At 44.5% G+C, this 13,901-nt stretch overlaps 1 protein-coding gene across 1 annotated transcript in view; it reads right to left on the bottom strand.

Annotated features, from left to right (window-relative positions):
• Positions 1-11,131, bottom strand: part of LGALS3 (galectin 3) — a 17,135-nt gene extending 6,004 nt beyond the window's left edge. Inside the window, exons 1-4 of the mRNA XM_024115448.2 lie at positions 10,994-11,131; positions 4,380-4,401; positions 2,565-2,930; positions 1,004-1,092 (exon numbers count right to left, since the gene is read on the bottom strand). Of these exons, the coding sequence (XP_023971216.1) occupies positions 1,004-1,092; positions 2,565-2,930; positions 4,380-4,397 (473 nt within the window). The 5' untranslated portion in view covers positions 4,398-4,401; positions 10,994-11,131. The remainder of the gene's footprint in view (positions 1-1,003; positions 1,093-2,564; positions 2,931-4,379; positions 4,402-10,993) is intronic.
• Positions 11,132-13,901: the final 2,770 nt, after the last annotated feature.

Below are 13,901 nucleotides of genomic sequence, written 5' to 3'. Positions count from 1 at the left end.
ATATCTTTAATTGCATCATGCGATCTCTTAGTTGTGGCATGTGGGATCTTAGTTCCCTGACCAGGGATCAAACCCCGGCCCCCTGCATTGGGAGCATGGAGTCTTAGCCACTGAACCACCATGGAAGTCCCTGACCCTAATTTTTTTTTTTTTTTTTTTTTTTTGCGGTACGCGGGCCTCCCACTGCCGTGGCCTCTCCCGCTGCGGAGCACAGGCTCCGGACGCGCAGGCTCAGCGGCCATGGTTCACGGGCCCAGTCGCTCCGCGGCACGCGGGATCCTCCCAGACCGGGGCACGAACCCGCGTCCCCTGCATCGGCAGGCGGACTCCCAACCACTGCGCCACCAGGGAAGCCCCCTGACCCTAATTTTTGATGGGCTTTGTTTTTTAGACAATCTATGGCTCAGAGGTGGAGGGATGGCCAAACATTACATTACAAAGGCTCTACTTTCCTTTAATTCTAAGGCTTTCACTGCCTAGAAGAACCAACAGAATGGGTTTTCCTGCTCTTCCTCATTGTCCTCACAAAGTAGAACTCTTGTTTTATTCTGGTTCTGGAAGAAACACAAGATTTAGTGAGGGAAACCTTGTCTTCTTGGTGGGAATGCATATTGATTTATGGGAAAATCCCAAACTATGGTATAGCCAAGATTCTAAATGTGCAATTTGAAAAACTCTATCAAAATTCAAAACAGATCACCCTTTATTCCAAAAGCAATCAAATATATTAGACTTGCTGACTTTGCTCTTTACCTGTTAGCATTGGGCTTTACTGTGCCCAGGATTGTTATCAGCATGCGAGGCATGACTCCTCCAGAAAAAGGCAGGTCATAAGGCACATTCTGAGAAAAAAAAAAAAATATATATATATATGTATATATCAATAAAGGCATGACTCCTCCAGAAAAAGGCAGGTCATAAGGCACATTCTGAGAAAAAAAAAAATATATATATATATATCAATAAAGAGTCATATATTAGACTTGCTGACTTTGCTCTTTACCTGTTAGCATTGGGCTTTACTGTGCCCAGGATTGTTATCAGCATGCGAGGCATGACTCCTCCAGAAAAAGGCAGGTCATAAGGCACATTCTGAGAAAAAAAAAAAAATATATATATATATGTATATATCAATAAAGAGTCATGTTTTCTTGAGGGAAGAAAGAAAAAGATACCGCTAAAGTTCAACCACTTTTAATATGTGTGAATAACACATAACCCTACTTTAGCCATCTTTTCAGACTCTCAGGCCACCTTGCCCAGGGCCTGAAAAGAGAAGGCTCCCTACACAACTGCAGCTAATAATCGAGAATAAGGCCATCAGTTAATTGGTGCCAAAGGCAGAACATTTTCCCCTTCGAAGCACTGTATTTCTCATGACAAGGCCCATCCCAGTCTATAACTCATCCACTTGGGCCTATTTTTTTGAAAGATCCTTGTCATATAACATTCTCTGTTAGCTTGTTCTGCTCCCTGTGGGCAGGCACTGTGGTACCTTCTGCGCTTCTGAGGCCCCCTATGTTCCACTCACACAAGGCCCTGAGGAGTGCTTTGAACGTGGCAGGTACTTGATATTTGTAGAATGGACACTTTCCAATTAATACCTTCCCCAGTTCATTTTACCAATATTTATTGACCTTCTATGTTCAAGGCGCTGTAACTATTCCCAATGCTCTGTCCTTGGCCTCTTCTCTTTTTCCTGTAAAATTGTTTCCCCCTGGGTTCAACCATCACCCAAGTCTTTTCTCTCTAGCACTCTCTAGCACTGATCTGTCTGATCTGTACTAGTCCTGTGCTTCCTCCCGGAACTCAATAGTCCTGTGCTATTGAACTCTTTCCTCATATCTGTATCTTTTCTCCCAACTACACTATTTGTAAGGGAAGGGTCTGTGTCTGAGATGTGGCTGGAGCCCCACAGTTTTATGCTTAGAATTCATTTATTAAAATGGGTTTTAATGTAAGTGAAAATTTAATCCTTAGATCACAAAATTATCTTTAGGTTTTTAAAAACCCGATTACCATGGTTCCCCCAAAGGTTCCCTCTATGACCATGGGAAGGTTGTATAACTCTTTATTGCCCCATTTCCTCATTTGTAAAGTGGGGATAATAACAGTATCTTAGAGGGTGCTTATGGGGTTGAATGAGATCATCCATGTAGAAGCACACAGCTGGCACATATTATATACTCAGCGTTTATTAATAATAATAACCAAAACTTCCCCCATTGCTATGATCTTAACTTGATTTATATTAAAGCTGCTTTACAGATGCCTTCAAAAGATGCATTAGCTTCTCTTTAACAGTACACATACTGAACTCAACATGAGCAACTATTTTTTCTATTGGACCAACATACACTGTGGCTGGTCCTTGCAAAGCAGCTCTAAGCAGTGAGTTTAAAGCTTCAGTTCTCCCGGAAGCCCTTTGCAGGTCAGTACCCAGAGCCAGCTCCCAGCCACAGCACTACAAAGTGATGGCACCACCGCTCCAGACAATTGCTACGTGCTTCATTAGCTTTGTCCTGATCACATTCAAGCATACGAAATGACTAACACCATCTTACCAGGGGTCCAGAAGGGATGCCATAAGGGCCAGCAGCAGGGCAGGCTCCAGGAGCACTTGGCTGTCCAGGAGGTGGGTAGACCCCAGGCCCGGGGTAGGCACCTGGTGCAGTTGGTCCAGGATAACCAGGTGCAGTTGGTCCAGGATAACCAGATGCAGTTGGGCCAGGGTAGGGCCCTGGAGGTGCCTGGCCTGGGTAACACCCAGGAGGTCCCTGGCCAGGGTAGGCGCCGGGTGGTGCCTGTCCAGGGTAGGCCCCAGGATAGGATGCTCCTGGGTAGCCTCCTGCCCCAGCAGGCTGGTTTCCCCATGGACCAGGCCATCCTTGAGGGTTTGGGTTTCCAGACCCATGTACGGCATCATTAAGCTGGAAAGAAAGACATAATTACAGGATGAAAGACATTCACAACAACAGAATTTTCAGGAATATGTGATCTAAGAATTAAAGCTATATGGTGAAGATATGACATTCATATCAATAAAATTTTCCCCACCTATTAGTCTTGAGTTCCTAAGACTAAAATTAGACTTTAGGATTATACATGCTTTATCACTTTATTCTTGCTTCCCATCATCTCAGATCATTAAGGGCTGCCTTTTTGTAATTTGCTAAAGTCAGGAGCTAGCCATCCTCTATGTAAAAGCACATACTTTCTAACTGACATGAGAAAAACAATCACGAAAATCAAGATGCATTTGGGCTGGAAAACCTCCACCAAGCTGGCGCTGGTTGCCTTGGCCTTCCCTTTGCTGGATAGACGTCTACTGCACTTCAGTTGCACCAGGTTAGTCACCACTTAGTGGCATCCAGGCTAGTATCAGAGAAGCTACCTTGTACACAGGGAGGAGCCTGGGATGTGGAATCACAAGATTTGGTTTGAAATCCAGTGCCATCCTTCAACAGCTCCAAACTCTTGGAGCCATCATGTCACTTGTATAGGACTGTGTAACAGGGATAATGATCTATCTCATGTGATTGTTGTGACGAACAGATGAGGCAGCATTTGGGACGGCTCTTTATAGACTGCAAGATGCTGTGCCAGTGTTGGTTTGTGTCCTTTCTCTCCAGGAAGAGACTCTGCCTTCTCCCTCTCTGACTTCTACAGTATTTAGCAGAGTGCTAGGTGGTACATGCAAGATACTCAGTAAAAACTTCTATGTTGATTGAATATGATCTGCCAGGATTGTCTGACCCTTTGGTGCATCAGGAACCCAATCCCAGACCTGGTATCAGGGCAGCAGAGTGAGGCTGTGAAGGGAGCCCATGGGGTCTGGGGGAGGGGGAGAGATAAACAGAGGGCTGGATGATGATGGAAAGTAAACCGGATTTAGAAAACAACTCAAGCTCATGGCTGTAGGTGGTGTGAATCATTCTGTTAAGGAATTTGAGAATACATAAGCATGCTAATAGGAATTTATTTTGGCTGCTTCTTACTCCAGCATTTGGGAAAGAAGGAGGAGTAGAGGGCACTGCAGGATTAAAAAAAAAAAATCAGGATGCTCAGATTGTACCACACTGCCCTTTGTTCAGCTGGTTTCTCAGCTCCTGCCAGTGGAATCCACCCACTTCTGTCCTAGGCCTTGGGTAAAGGGGTTACTGTTAGTGAGGCCCAGGCCTCTCTCTGCCTGGCTTTCTTCCCAAATCTGTTGCTGGAAAAACAAGACTCCAGCTAACAAGCCCTCATTGGACGGGTGAGGCCAGAGGAAGCCATGTGGTGGGAGAGTTAGGAAAACTTGAGTGGTTAAAAAAAAACAAACCTTCAACCTGCATGACTGTATACATATTAGGGTAGGAAAACAGACATAAAACACTTACTGAAAAACTGTCTGCCATTTTCCTGAAAAGAGAAACAAACAAACAAAAAGGTTATTGATCCTAAAAGATTTCACTGGTTTCCGTATGAATTTAATATCACAAACAGCTCATTGTGCAGGTCTAGTCAATGTACAGGCATTCTCCTAACACAAGCCAGTCTATTCCTCAAATATGCTGAAATCATTAGCGGGGAATCACAAAAATGTCTCATCAAAGGGCGGAGATGCACTCCAACTGGATCACCACGCCCTATTGAACTCATACCTTTAAACTCTAATCACACTTAGCCTGTGGCCTGAATCCTGGGAATACCAGGCGATCCATCGCAGGTGGGAGAGGGGGGAATAAAATGCTCTGCCCTTTCCTAGGTAACAAATGTAAACAGTCCTAGGTTTTTGGTCCTCCTTCACCTTCCTCCTCCTTCCTCCTTCCTTCCTGTGTTCTTTTTCTACCACCTCATAAAAAGTGTTCAGTGCATTAATCTCACCCACCTCCCCTCTGGTTCCCTCTAACAGCCCCACGCCCTCCTCTGGGTTTTGGGAGGAAGCAGTTGGTTTTTCCTGCTGAGATCTGAAAGACATTCCTTGCATTCCCCGCCCCACCCGCCAAGACCTAGTTGCTGCTGTTGATTTATTCCTTCATTTGTACACATTTATGCCTACTCTGGGCCAGGCACCGGGTGGCTCCTGTCTGGGTTTGAAGATGAAATCGACCAAGATGTATGGCCAAAGGGTCCAGAGGCCAGAAGGGGTCACAAGTGATGGACGCTGTGAGCCAGACTGCATGCTGTGGGAAGTCACAACTCGAAAGGTGACTTCTAACAGGGGAAGAGACAGTGTTGCTTGAGCTAAGCCTTGAAGGAAAGGTGAGATTGGGATGTGGAGCAATAAAGAAGAAAGGCGGGCACAAGATGATTCCTTTTTTTTTTTTTTTTAAAGATACTTGTTATTCCAAATGAACTGTCTGGCAGCATAACAAACAACTAAGGTTAAAAAAAAAAAGTCAGGGGGCTTCCCTGGTGGCGCAGTGGCTGAGAGTCCGCCTGCCGATGCAGGGGACACAGGTTCGTGCCCCGGTCCGGGAGGATCCCACATGCCGCGGAGCTGCTGGGCCCGCGAGCCATGGCCGCTGAGCCTGCGCGTCCGGAGCCTGTGCTCCGCAACGGGAGAGGCCACAGCAGTGAGAGGCCCGCGTAACGCAAAAAAAAAGTCAGACAATGTGGAGGAAAATATTTTGGGGTAGGATGCTACCAAAGAGGGTTGCCTTGCCCAAAGCTGCCTCAAAGCGCGGCCCCGAGCCATCATTCTTGCTTCTCCTGCTCCACCGCCTGTGCTCCACCGCCTGTGCCAAGTCCCCATCCAACAGGATGTTTTACACCTGCTCCTGCTGCTGGTGCCCTCTAGCAGTGAGGGGAGGAGAGTAGCTTTGGACTCCTCAGGCCTGGGTGAGATTTCTCAGCTCAGGATCACTGGTGCTGTGGCCAAAATTACCTGGACTTTAACAATCAGAATCTCTTTTTCCTTAAGTCGCCTATTTGTGATAGTTACTCAATTATTATTATTAAAATAATTGAGTAAATGGTGGCTACTTGATAGGTCCTAAAAATGTCAAATATTAGATTTTATTGTTAAAAAAACCAAACAGGCAGACCTCCTCCTAGAACTTAATGTGTACTTTATTTATACACCAGATATTTTATCCTACTCTGCTGTTATTTATAATATGCAAATATTATCCTTCACTAATTTTTTTTTTCTTTTTGCACATCTCTTTTAATCTGGGCATTCTCAAATATATTTGGAAACACTCAGGTTATCATTGTTATCACCGTGCCTGTCTTCCAACGTGGAAACTGCTAGCAATTTGATGAGGAAGTCACGGTGACTCTCCCAGGGCTTATATTCACTGTATTTAGTATATAGTATTTGACCTTTTAAAGCAAAAGTCAGGTACTCTTCTGTGCTTCCTTCCCCAAAAGACTACACCACTGCCTTGAAAACTGTGCTGCTACCCCAGAAGGAACTTAAGAGTTGTTAGAGAAAGAAAGGACATTTCTTAAGTCAAGAAAATAAAGCTACTCATTTTGGATGCCAGTAGGAAACAATCTTGAACTTCATCGTGGGCAGAAAGCTTAGTTCCTTTGATTACACAACTTCTTCCACTCCTGGGCAACATATCAAAGCCTCAGCAATAACATTGTAAGTGTTTTGACTTCTTTTAAATATCCCCAGTGTGTTCGGGCTTATTCCCAACCTCACACCACTGACATTTCAGGTGGGATACTTTGTAGGGAGGGGCTGTCCCGTGCCTGCAGTATGTGCAGCAGCATCCCTGGCTTCAACACACAAGATGCCAGTAGCACCCCTCCCCCGCCCCCATTGTGATAACGCAGAATGTCTTAAGACGTTGCCAAATAACCCTGGGGGAAGCAGGAAGAGGGCAAAATTGTGCCTGGTTTGAGAAACACTGGTGTAGGCTAATTAGCATATGTATCCTCACATGAATGTACCTATGCGGGTCAATAAAAAACAGAAAGGTAGTTTCAATTGTTAAAACTAGCTAAATCTGTTCCATTGGCCTCATAAAGTGTCTTATTAACATAAATCCAATTAAACTTAGATGTGTTTAAAGGCTGATCATAACCAGAAACTCACACAAAGACATTTACATTTCCAAAATGTAACATTTGTTCTTTTCAAAGTTTCTGTTCAAGCATATACAGTTTATTTTCCAACTAGCCCAAAACAATTTAAGAAACAAAGCAGATTCCACTTTATTTCTACTGTGTTTCACATAACACCAAGGATGACAGTTTGGATTGTGTTGTGACACATTAGACAAGCCCATTAGAATTATGACACCCTGCATTTATGTGGTGCTTTTCAGTTTACAAAGCACTTTCACATACCTTACCTATTTTGAGTCTGATAATAATCTTATGAGATTGACAGGGAAAAGTTAATATCCTCACTTTAAAGGTGAGGAAACTGAGTCTCAGAGAGGTAACGTGGTGACCCAAAGTCATTCTGTCATTGGCAGGCCAAGGACCAGGGTCCAAGCATCCTGACTCCTAATTCAGGCTGATCTTACACTAGTATAAAACCTCACACTTTGAAATTTTAAAGTATAGTCCTTCGGAAGTGTTAGTTACTTCATTTAGAAATTAATTCTCTGGCTTAAACATTCAGAACTGCATAAACATGCTGAAATTGTAAACAAATTAAAAAGAGATCATGTTTTTGTCAGAAAACTAGCTGGGTGACTCAGTGTGCAGTGATATTGAATAGAAGGATGGCATTTTGCACAGTCACTTTGCTAATTATAACCACATTTAAACTGATAAAGCTTACTTTTCCAAAAATTGGGTATGTGTTGTTTTGATTATGTCAACTCCCAACCATAAGATCTCTGATGAAACAGGTTCTAACCAATGTTCTTTTGAAACCAAGGTTAGCAACTTTAGAACTTAAAAACAAAAAAAAGGAAGCAAAAAAAGAATTTAAAAAAAAACAAGCACATCTATTTGGGTAAATATCTTCCCTACTTGCCTGGAAATTTTCTTTTTTTTTCTTTCTTTCTTTTTTTTTTTTTTAGAGGAGTAGCTTATAGAGACAATCAAATGTAAAATTTAAAAAATCTTCCTACTCCACAGGTACTATAGGGTTGTGAACTCTGGCATTCCCAGAATCAGAGACTTTTGAAAAGCCAGGATAGAAACACTACATCAAAGACAAAAACATTTAAGAACTACTACCTGAGTCTTCACATTTGGAAAAACCTACAGGAAGTAGTTCAGTATTGCTTTGGAATAAGGAATTTAAACATGAGTCAGAACGCAGGCCGCTTTAATCGGCTGTTAATTGCAGCTCTGACCTTTAATAAAGAGTGGCTATCCACTGTACTATGCTATTCTACGCCCATGTAGCAATTAATTCAGTTGCCAGGGTTCCCAGGAGCACTTCTGAAATTTCTGCCCACAAAGGGCCCCAACTTGTATACGAGCTGTAAGGGAAGTAGATCCCAAACGTATTTCCTCAGAACCCCAAGCACTGCCCACACTCCTCCCCAAAGAACACACGACAGGCAGTCTATGTCCTGGCCTTACTGAAACACGGAACAGGCCTTGAGGAACACCCACTTATCAAAGCCAAATTCAATGATGCTGGTTAGAATAAAGGAAACTGGTCCTTTACTAGGATTTCTTTTTCATCATTGTTCCTCAGCATCAATGAAGGTAAAGTTACTTCGTGCCTCTCAGTTACAGATTTTTTTTTTTCCCTTATGGAAAAGCTGAACATCAGTCAAGAGAGAACACATGATACTTAGTCAGCAGCAAATTGGAATTACTGCCCTGGCAGGCTTACCACTCAGAATTTAATGAGAAGAACCTGTTCAGGCACCAGACACAAAATGTTAACTAGCTGTCCTCAGCAGAAGCCTGTGTCCCAAACTATCACAGGAAAGAGAGGCTAAGTTTTAGATCAGTTACTATGAGTCTCAGGTACATGAAGTTTACAAGCCAACTGGTATTTAAGGTAATATAAGCGTCTCAAGTTTTACTATATGAATAAATATCTCTATTACAGTTAAAATTTAGAGTCTGGCTGATGAAGGTTCTAGGCAAACAGTATCTAAATCATAGGTGAGACCAATATTGGCCTTTGACCTCACTAGCAGTAAGTAAAAAGTCTTTATAAAGCACTTCTGCATATTTGTGGCATAGCAAAATGTCATTGATTAAGGACCCCCTAACAGAGTGAGATTTGCTGTTCCATGTTTTTTAAAACTAGCTCTTGGACTTCCCTGGTGGCGCAGTGGTTAAGAGTCCGCCTGCCAATGCAGGGGGCACGGGTTCGAGCCCTGGTCCGGGAAGCTCCCACATGGCGCGGAGCAACTAAGCCCGTGTGCCACAACTACTGAGCCTGCTCTCTAGAGCCCGTGCTCCGCAACAAGAGACGCCCACGCACCGCAACGAAGAGTAGCCCCCGCTTGCTGCAACTAGAGAAAGCCCGCGTGCAGCAATGAAGACCCAACACAGCCAAAAATATAATAAATAAATTTAAATAAATAAATAAAAATAAAAAAGGCATTGGTGACTTACAAAAGAAAAGCATGTCTTAAAAAAACCCAAAAAACTAGCTTTTGGGGTCAGTCTATCAAGCAATGCTCCTCCTTTTCTGCTTCTTATGTACCCTGGTGATGCACCACCTAATATTTCTAAGCTCAAAACATTCAAGACCCATCATCAAACTTCTCCCAAGAATATGAAGTAAATGCTGATTCTAAGTATAATGCCCACACATTATTAATTTAGGAAAGAGCTCCAGTCTCCCACAGATCAAGGATGAGGCACAGCCATCAAAGGAATGAAAGACTCTCCTCTAGGGATTCAAAGCCAATGTCTGAAAAGGAGACTATTGTGAAACAATAAATTTTTATTATCAAACTTTAACTTTTATGGAAACAATTTCCTAGTATGAAAGATAAACTTTATAAACTTGAGGCAAATGAGTCAGAATTTTGGAAGCTGGTGAAAATTTTCTCTCATGCTCTGTGCCACGAGGTCAATTTTCATTGCTATCATTTTCTTCAGAACTAAATGAGCCTTTCTTCCATTCCCTTTCCAGAATCCTAGAAACAGACTGGGTCACTGAGGTCCAACCGTCCTCATTGTCCAGCAACCCAACTCCCAGGAGTCACTTTACAAATATTCCACGGTATCTGGAATAGGAATCGCTAAGGGGAGGGCATGAAGCCTAAGGCACGACCTCAAGCCCTGTGTCCCTGAGCTCCTACTCCTCAAAGTGCATGCATTTTAGTGCTTTGATTTGAGCAACTCACAATCCAGAATAAATCCTCAAACATGTTTGAAAAGCCTCCCCACCCCCGCCTCAGCTAGGCCTCTGCACCCTGGGACCAGCATTCAGGCACACCCCACATATCCCCGGCACAGATGTGAGATCGTTAATGCCCAAATCTGGGCAGGGATGAGTCACTGATTTGCAAAAACTGAGGGTGTACGGTCTTTGTCAAGCCGGGCACATGCCCGCTCAGCCTTGGGGCAGCACCATTTTCTGCAGCCCCTGACCCTGTTGGCCGGATAGCAGAGCGCATTCCCATCCCACAGCAAGATCAAGTGGTCGACAGCCAAGTCAGGGGTCGTGGAGCCGCCCGACAGAGTCCGGGAGCGGTACCCTCTGTGGACTGGGGGCAGGAGGGCCTGCTTCCTCCCGCCCAGCTGGAGCGGGCGGCTGGTGTGATGCGCGCACGCCCACCGCTCACCGCCGGCGGCCCTGGGCGGCCGGGGACCGGAGGGCGCGACGCCGGGGCTGAGCCTCCAGGTCGCCACAGAGGGTAACACACCCGTCCGCCGCGAGTAAATGCAGGTGAGTCCTTGTAAGGCGTTGTTAACTTTTCCCGAGTCTCAGACTCCGCTCTCCCTTCTCGGCGTCCCCCTCCCGCGGGCCCCCGGGAAGTCAAGCCCCTGCCGCGCTTCCCGCCCAGCCCTCCAAAGGGGGCCGCGCACCGAGCAGCGCCCGGGCGCCCTCGCCCTGCCAGGCTCAGCCGCCAGCAGGCCCGTGCGCGCCCCCGTCCCGGCGCCCCGCGCCACTCACCGGACGCCTCGGCACTAGCTCGCGCGCCGCGGAGGTGGCTTCGGAAGAGGTGCTGTCGTCCTGGCTGGGCGTCGGCCGGCTCTGCGCCTCAAATACGCCGGGCCTGGCCCGCCTTTCCCGGGGCGGGGCCGCCACCCCTGCCACCCCCGGCCTCACTCTGCGAGTCAGGCGGGGCGAGGCACCGGCCCCGCTGGACACCCGGGCGCCCAGGCGCCGCGGTTCCAGGGCGCAGAGGAGACGCCTGACTCAGAACAGCGGCGGGTGGGACGCTACACCCCTGCCCCGAGGCCTCCATCCGCGCAGCGTCCAGTCGGTCCCCTCCGCAGCCGCTGGAGATCGGGGTTCACTGCCCTCTCACCAGATTCACCTGCTAACTCCTCAGACCAAGATAGGGAGAGTCTGCGAAGCTTTTTGTGTGTGCTTCTTTGGGGAGTTTTGCTTGCTTACTTGCTTTAACCGTGTTTACTCTTTTTCTGCCTGAATCTCAGGCACTCTCAGCCCTTCTGCATTTACTTTACCTAAATCCCTTCTCAACATCAAAGCCTTCGCACAGTGACTTGGGTGACAGTTTTCTGAGATGCTAGGTGAGATGTTCCATGTTCTTGGCCTTGCTTTCATTCCCTTTATGAACTGTGATGTGGGTCCACACCTCAGACTAGGAGCCCTAAATTGTTTTGCTGTTTGCTCCCCACTGCATCCTTAGCATCTACCCTGTGTTTGGTAAATATTTGTTTAATGAATGAAAGATTGAAATGGTGAATCACTTCCTATTGGGAAGAGTCCTGATAAAGGAGGGAGGAATTAAATAAAATAAAGCTGTGGCTCCAAAAAGGTTGTTACAACAAGTAGTGATGCCTCCAAGAGAAATGGTATTTGTTTGGTAGCATTTAGCTGGGTAATAGCTGAGTGAAATGGCTAAGGATGTCAAAGATGAATTTTTTTTAAGTTTAGACTCACAAAAATTAACTCGACTCAGATATTGAAAACAAATTTATGGTTACCAATGGGGAAAGTGAGGGGGGGGATAAATAGGAATTTGGGATTAACAGATACATACTACTATATATAAAATAAACAACAAGGAACTAATGTATAGCACAGGGAACTATATTCAATATCTTGTAATACCTATAATGGAAAAGAATCTGTAAAATAATATATATATGACTGAATCACTTTGCTGTACACCTGAAACATTGTAAATCAACTATACTTAAAAAAAAAAAAAGATTAACTCAAAATGGATTAAAGACCTAAATGTAAGACCTGAAACTATAAAGCTCCTAGAGGAAAACAGGGGAAAACTCCTTGACATTGATTTTAGCAATGATTTTTTTGGATATGACACCAAAAGCACAAGCAATAAAAGCTCAGAGTAAACAGGTGGAAGTACATCAAACTAAAAAGCTTCTCCACAGGGACGTCACTGGTGGTGCAGTGGTTAAGCATCTGCCTGCCAATGCAGGGGACATAGGTTCGATCCCTGGTCCGGGAAGATCCCACCTGCCGCGGATCAACTAAGCCAGCGAGCCACAGCTACAGAAGCCCATGTGCTCTAGGGCCCGTCTTCCGCAACAATAGAAACCACCACAATGAGAAACCGGTGCACTGCAACAAAGGGTAGCTCCTGCTCTCCACAACTAGAGAAAGCTCACGTGCAGAAACGAAGACCAAATGCAGCCAATAAATAAATAAAAAGCTTCTGCTACATGAAAAGGTGCTCAGCGTCACTCATCATCAGGGAAATGCAAATCAAAACCACAATGAAATATCACCTCATGCCTGTTAGAATGGCTGTTATCCAAAAAGACAAGAGATAAGTGTTGGAGACGCTGTGGAGAAAAGAGAACCTTTGTGTACTGTTAGTGGGAATGTAAATTGAAACAGTATGAAAGTTCCTCAAAAACTTAAAACTAGAACTACCATATGATCCAGCAATTCCACTCCTGGGTACATATCCAAAGGAAATCAGATCACTATCTTGAAGAGATATCTGCTCCCCTATGTTCATTGCAGAATTGTTTATAATAGCCAAGACCTGAAAACAACCTAAGTGTCCGTGGATGAATGAATGAGATAAAGAAAATGTGAGATATATATCTATAGCTATATACTGTATCTATATCTATATACATTCATACACACACACACACACAGTGAAATATTATTCAGTCATAAAAAATGGCAGGAAGGAAATACTGCCATTTGTGACAACATGGATGAAACTTGAGGGCATTATGCTCAGTGAAGTAAGTCAGAGAAAGACAAATACCGAAATGATCTCACTCATATATGGAATCTAAAAAAGTCGAACTCATAGAAACAGAAACATAGTTTGGTGGTTGCCAGAGGCTGGGGGATGAGAGAAATGGGGAGATGTTGGTCAAAGGGCACAAACTTCCAGTTACAGGATGACTGTGTTCTGGGATCTCATGTATAGCAAGGTGACTATAGTTAACAATACTTGAAAGTTGCTAAGAGAGTAGATCTTAAATATTCTCATCACACACACACAGAAAGGTAACTATGTGAAGTGATGGATGTGGTAACTATTGTGGTAATCATTTCATATATATATATGTATATATATTCATTATACATGAATATATCTCATTTTATATGTATATGTAAATGAAGTTTAGATAATATTAACGGCTACTATTCATCAAGCGCTTCTTATGTGCTTTGTATTATACCTAGTGCTTTACATGCATATATGGGGGGGAGGTAGGTATTTTTATCCCTATTTTAAAGATGAAAAAACTGAGGCATAGAGAATTAGATATGACCAAGATCACAACACAGATCAAGTTGAAAGTATGTCAGGATCTAAGAAATAAGCCTTTGTGGGCTTCCCTGGTGGCGCAGTGGTTGAGAGTCCGCCTGCCGATGCAGGGGACACGGGTTC

This window comes from Physeter macrocephalus, chromosome 11 (assembly GCF_002837175.3).
Source record: "Physeter macrocephalus isolate SW-GA chromosome 11, ASM283717v5, whole genome shotgun sequence".
NCBI lineage: Eukaryota > Metazoa > Chordata > Mammalia > Artiodactyla > Physeteridae > Physeter > Physeter macrocephalus.
Note: the sequence above shows the minus strand (reverse complement) of the source record. Positions and strands in the feature narration are given on the sequence as shown.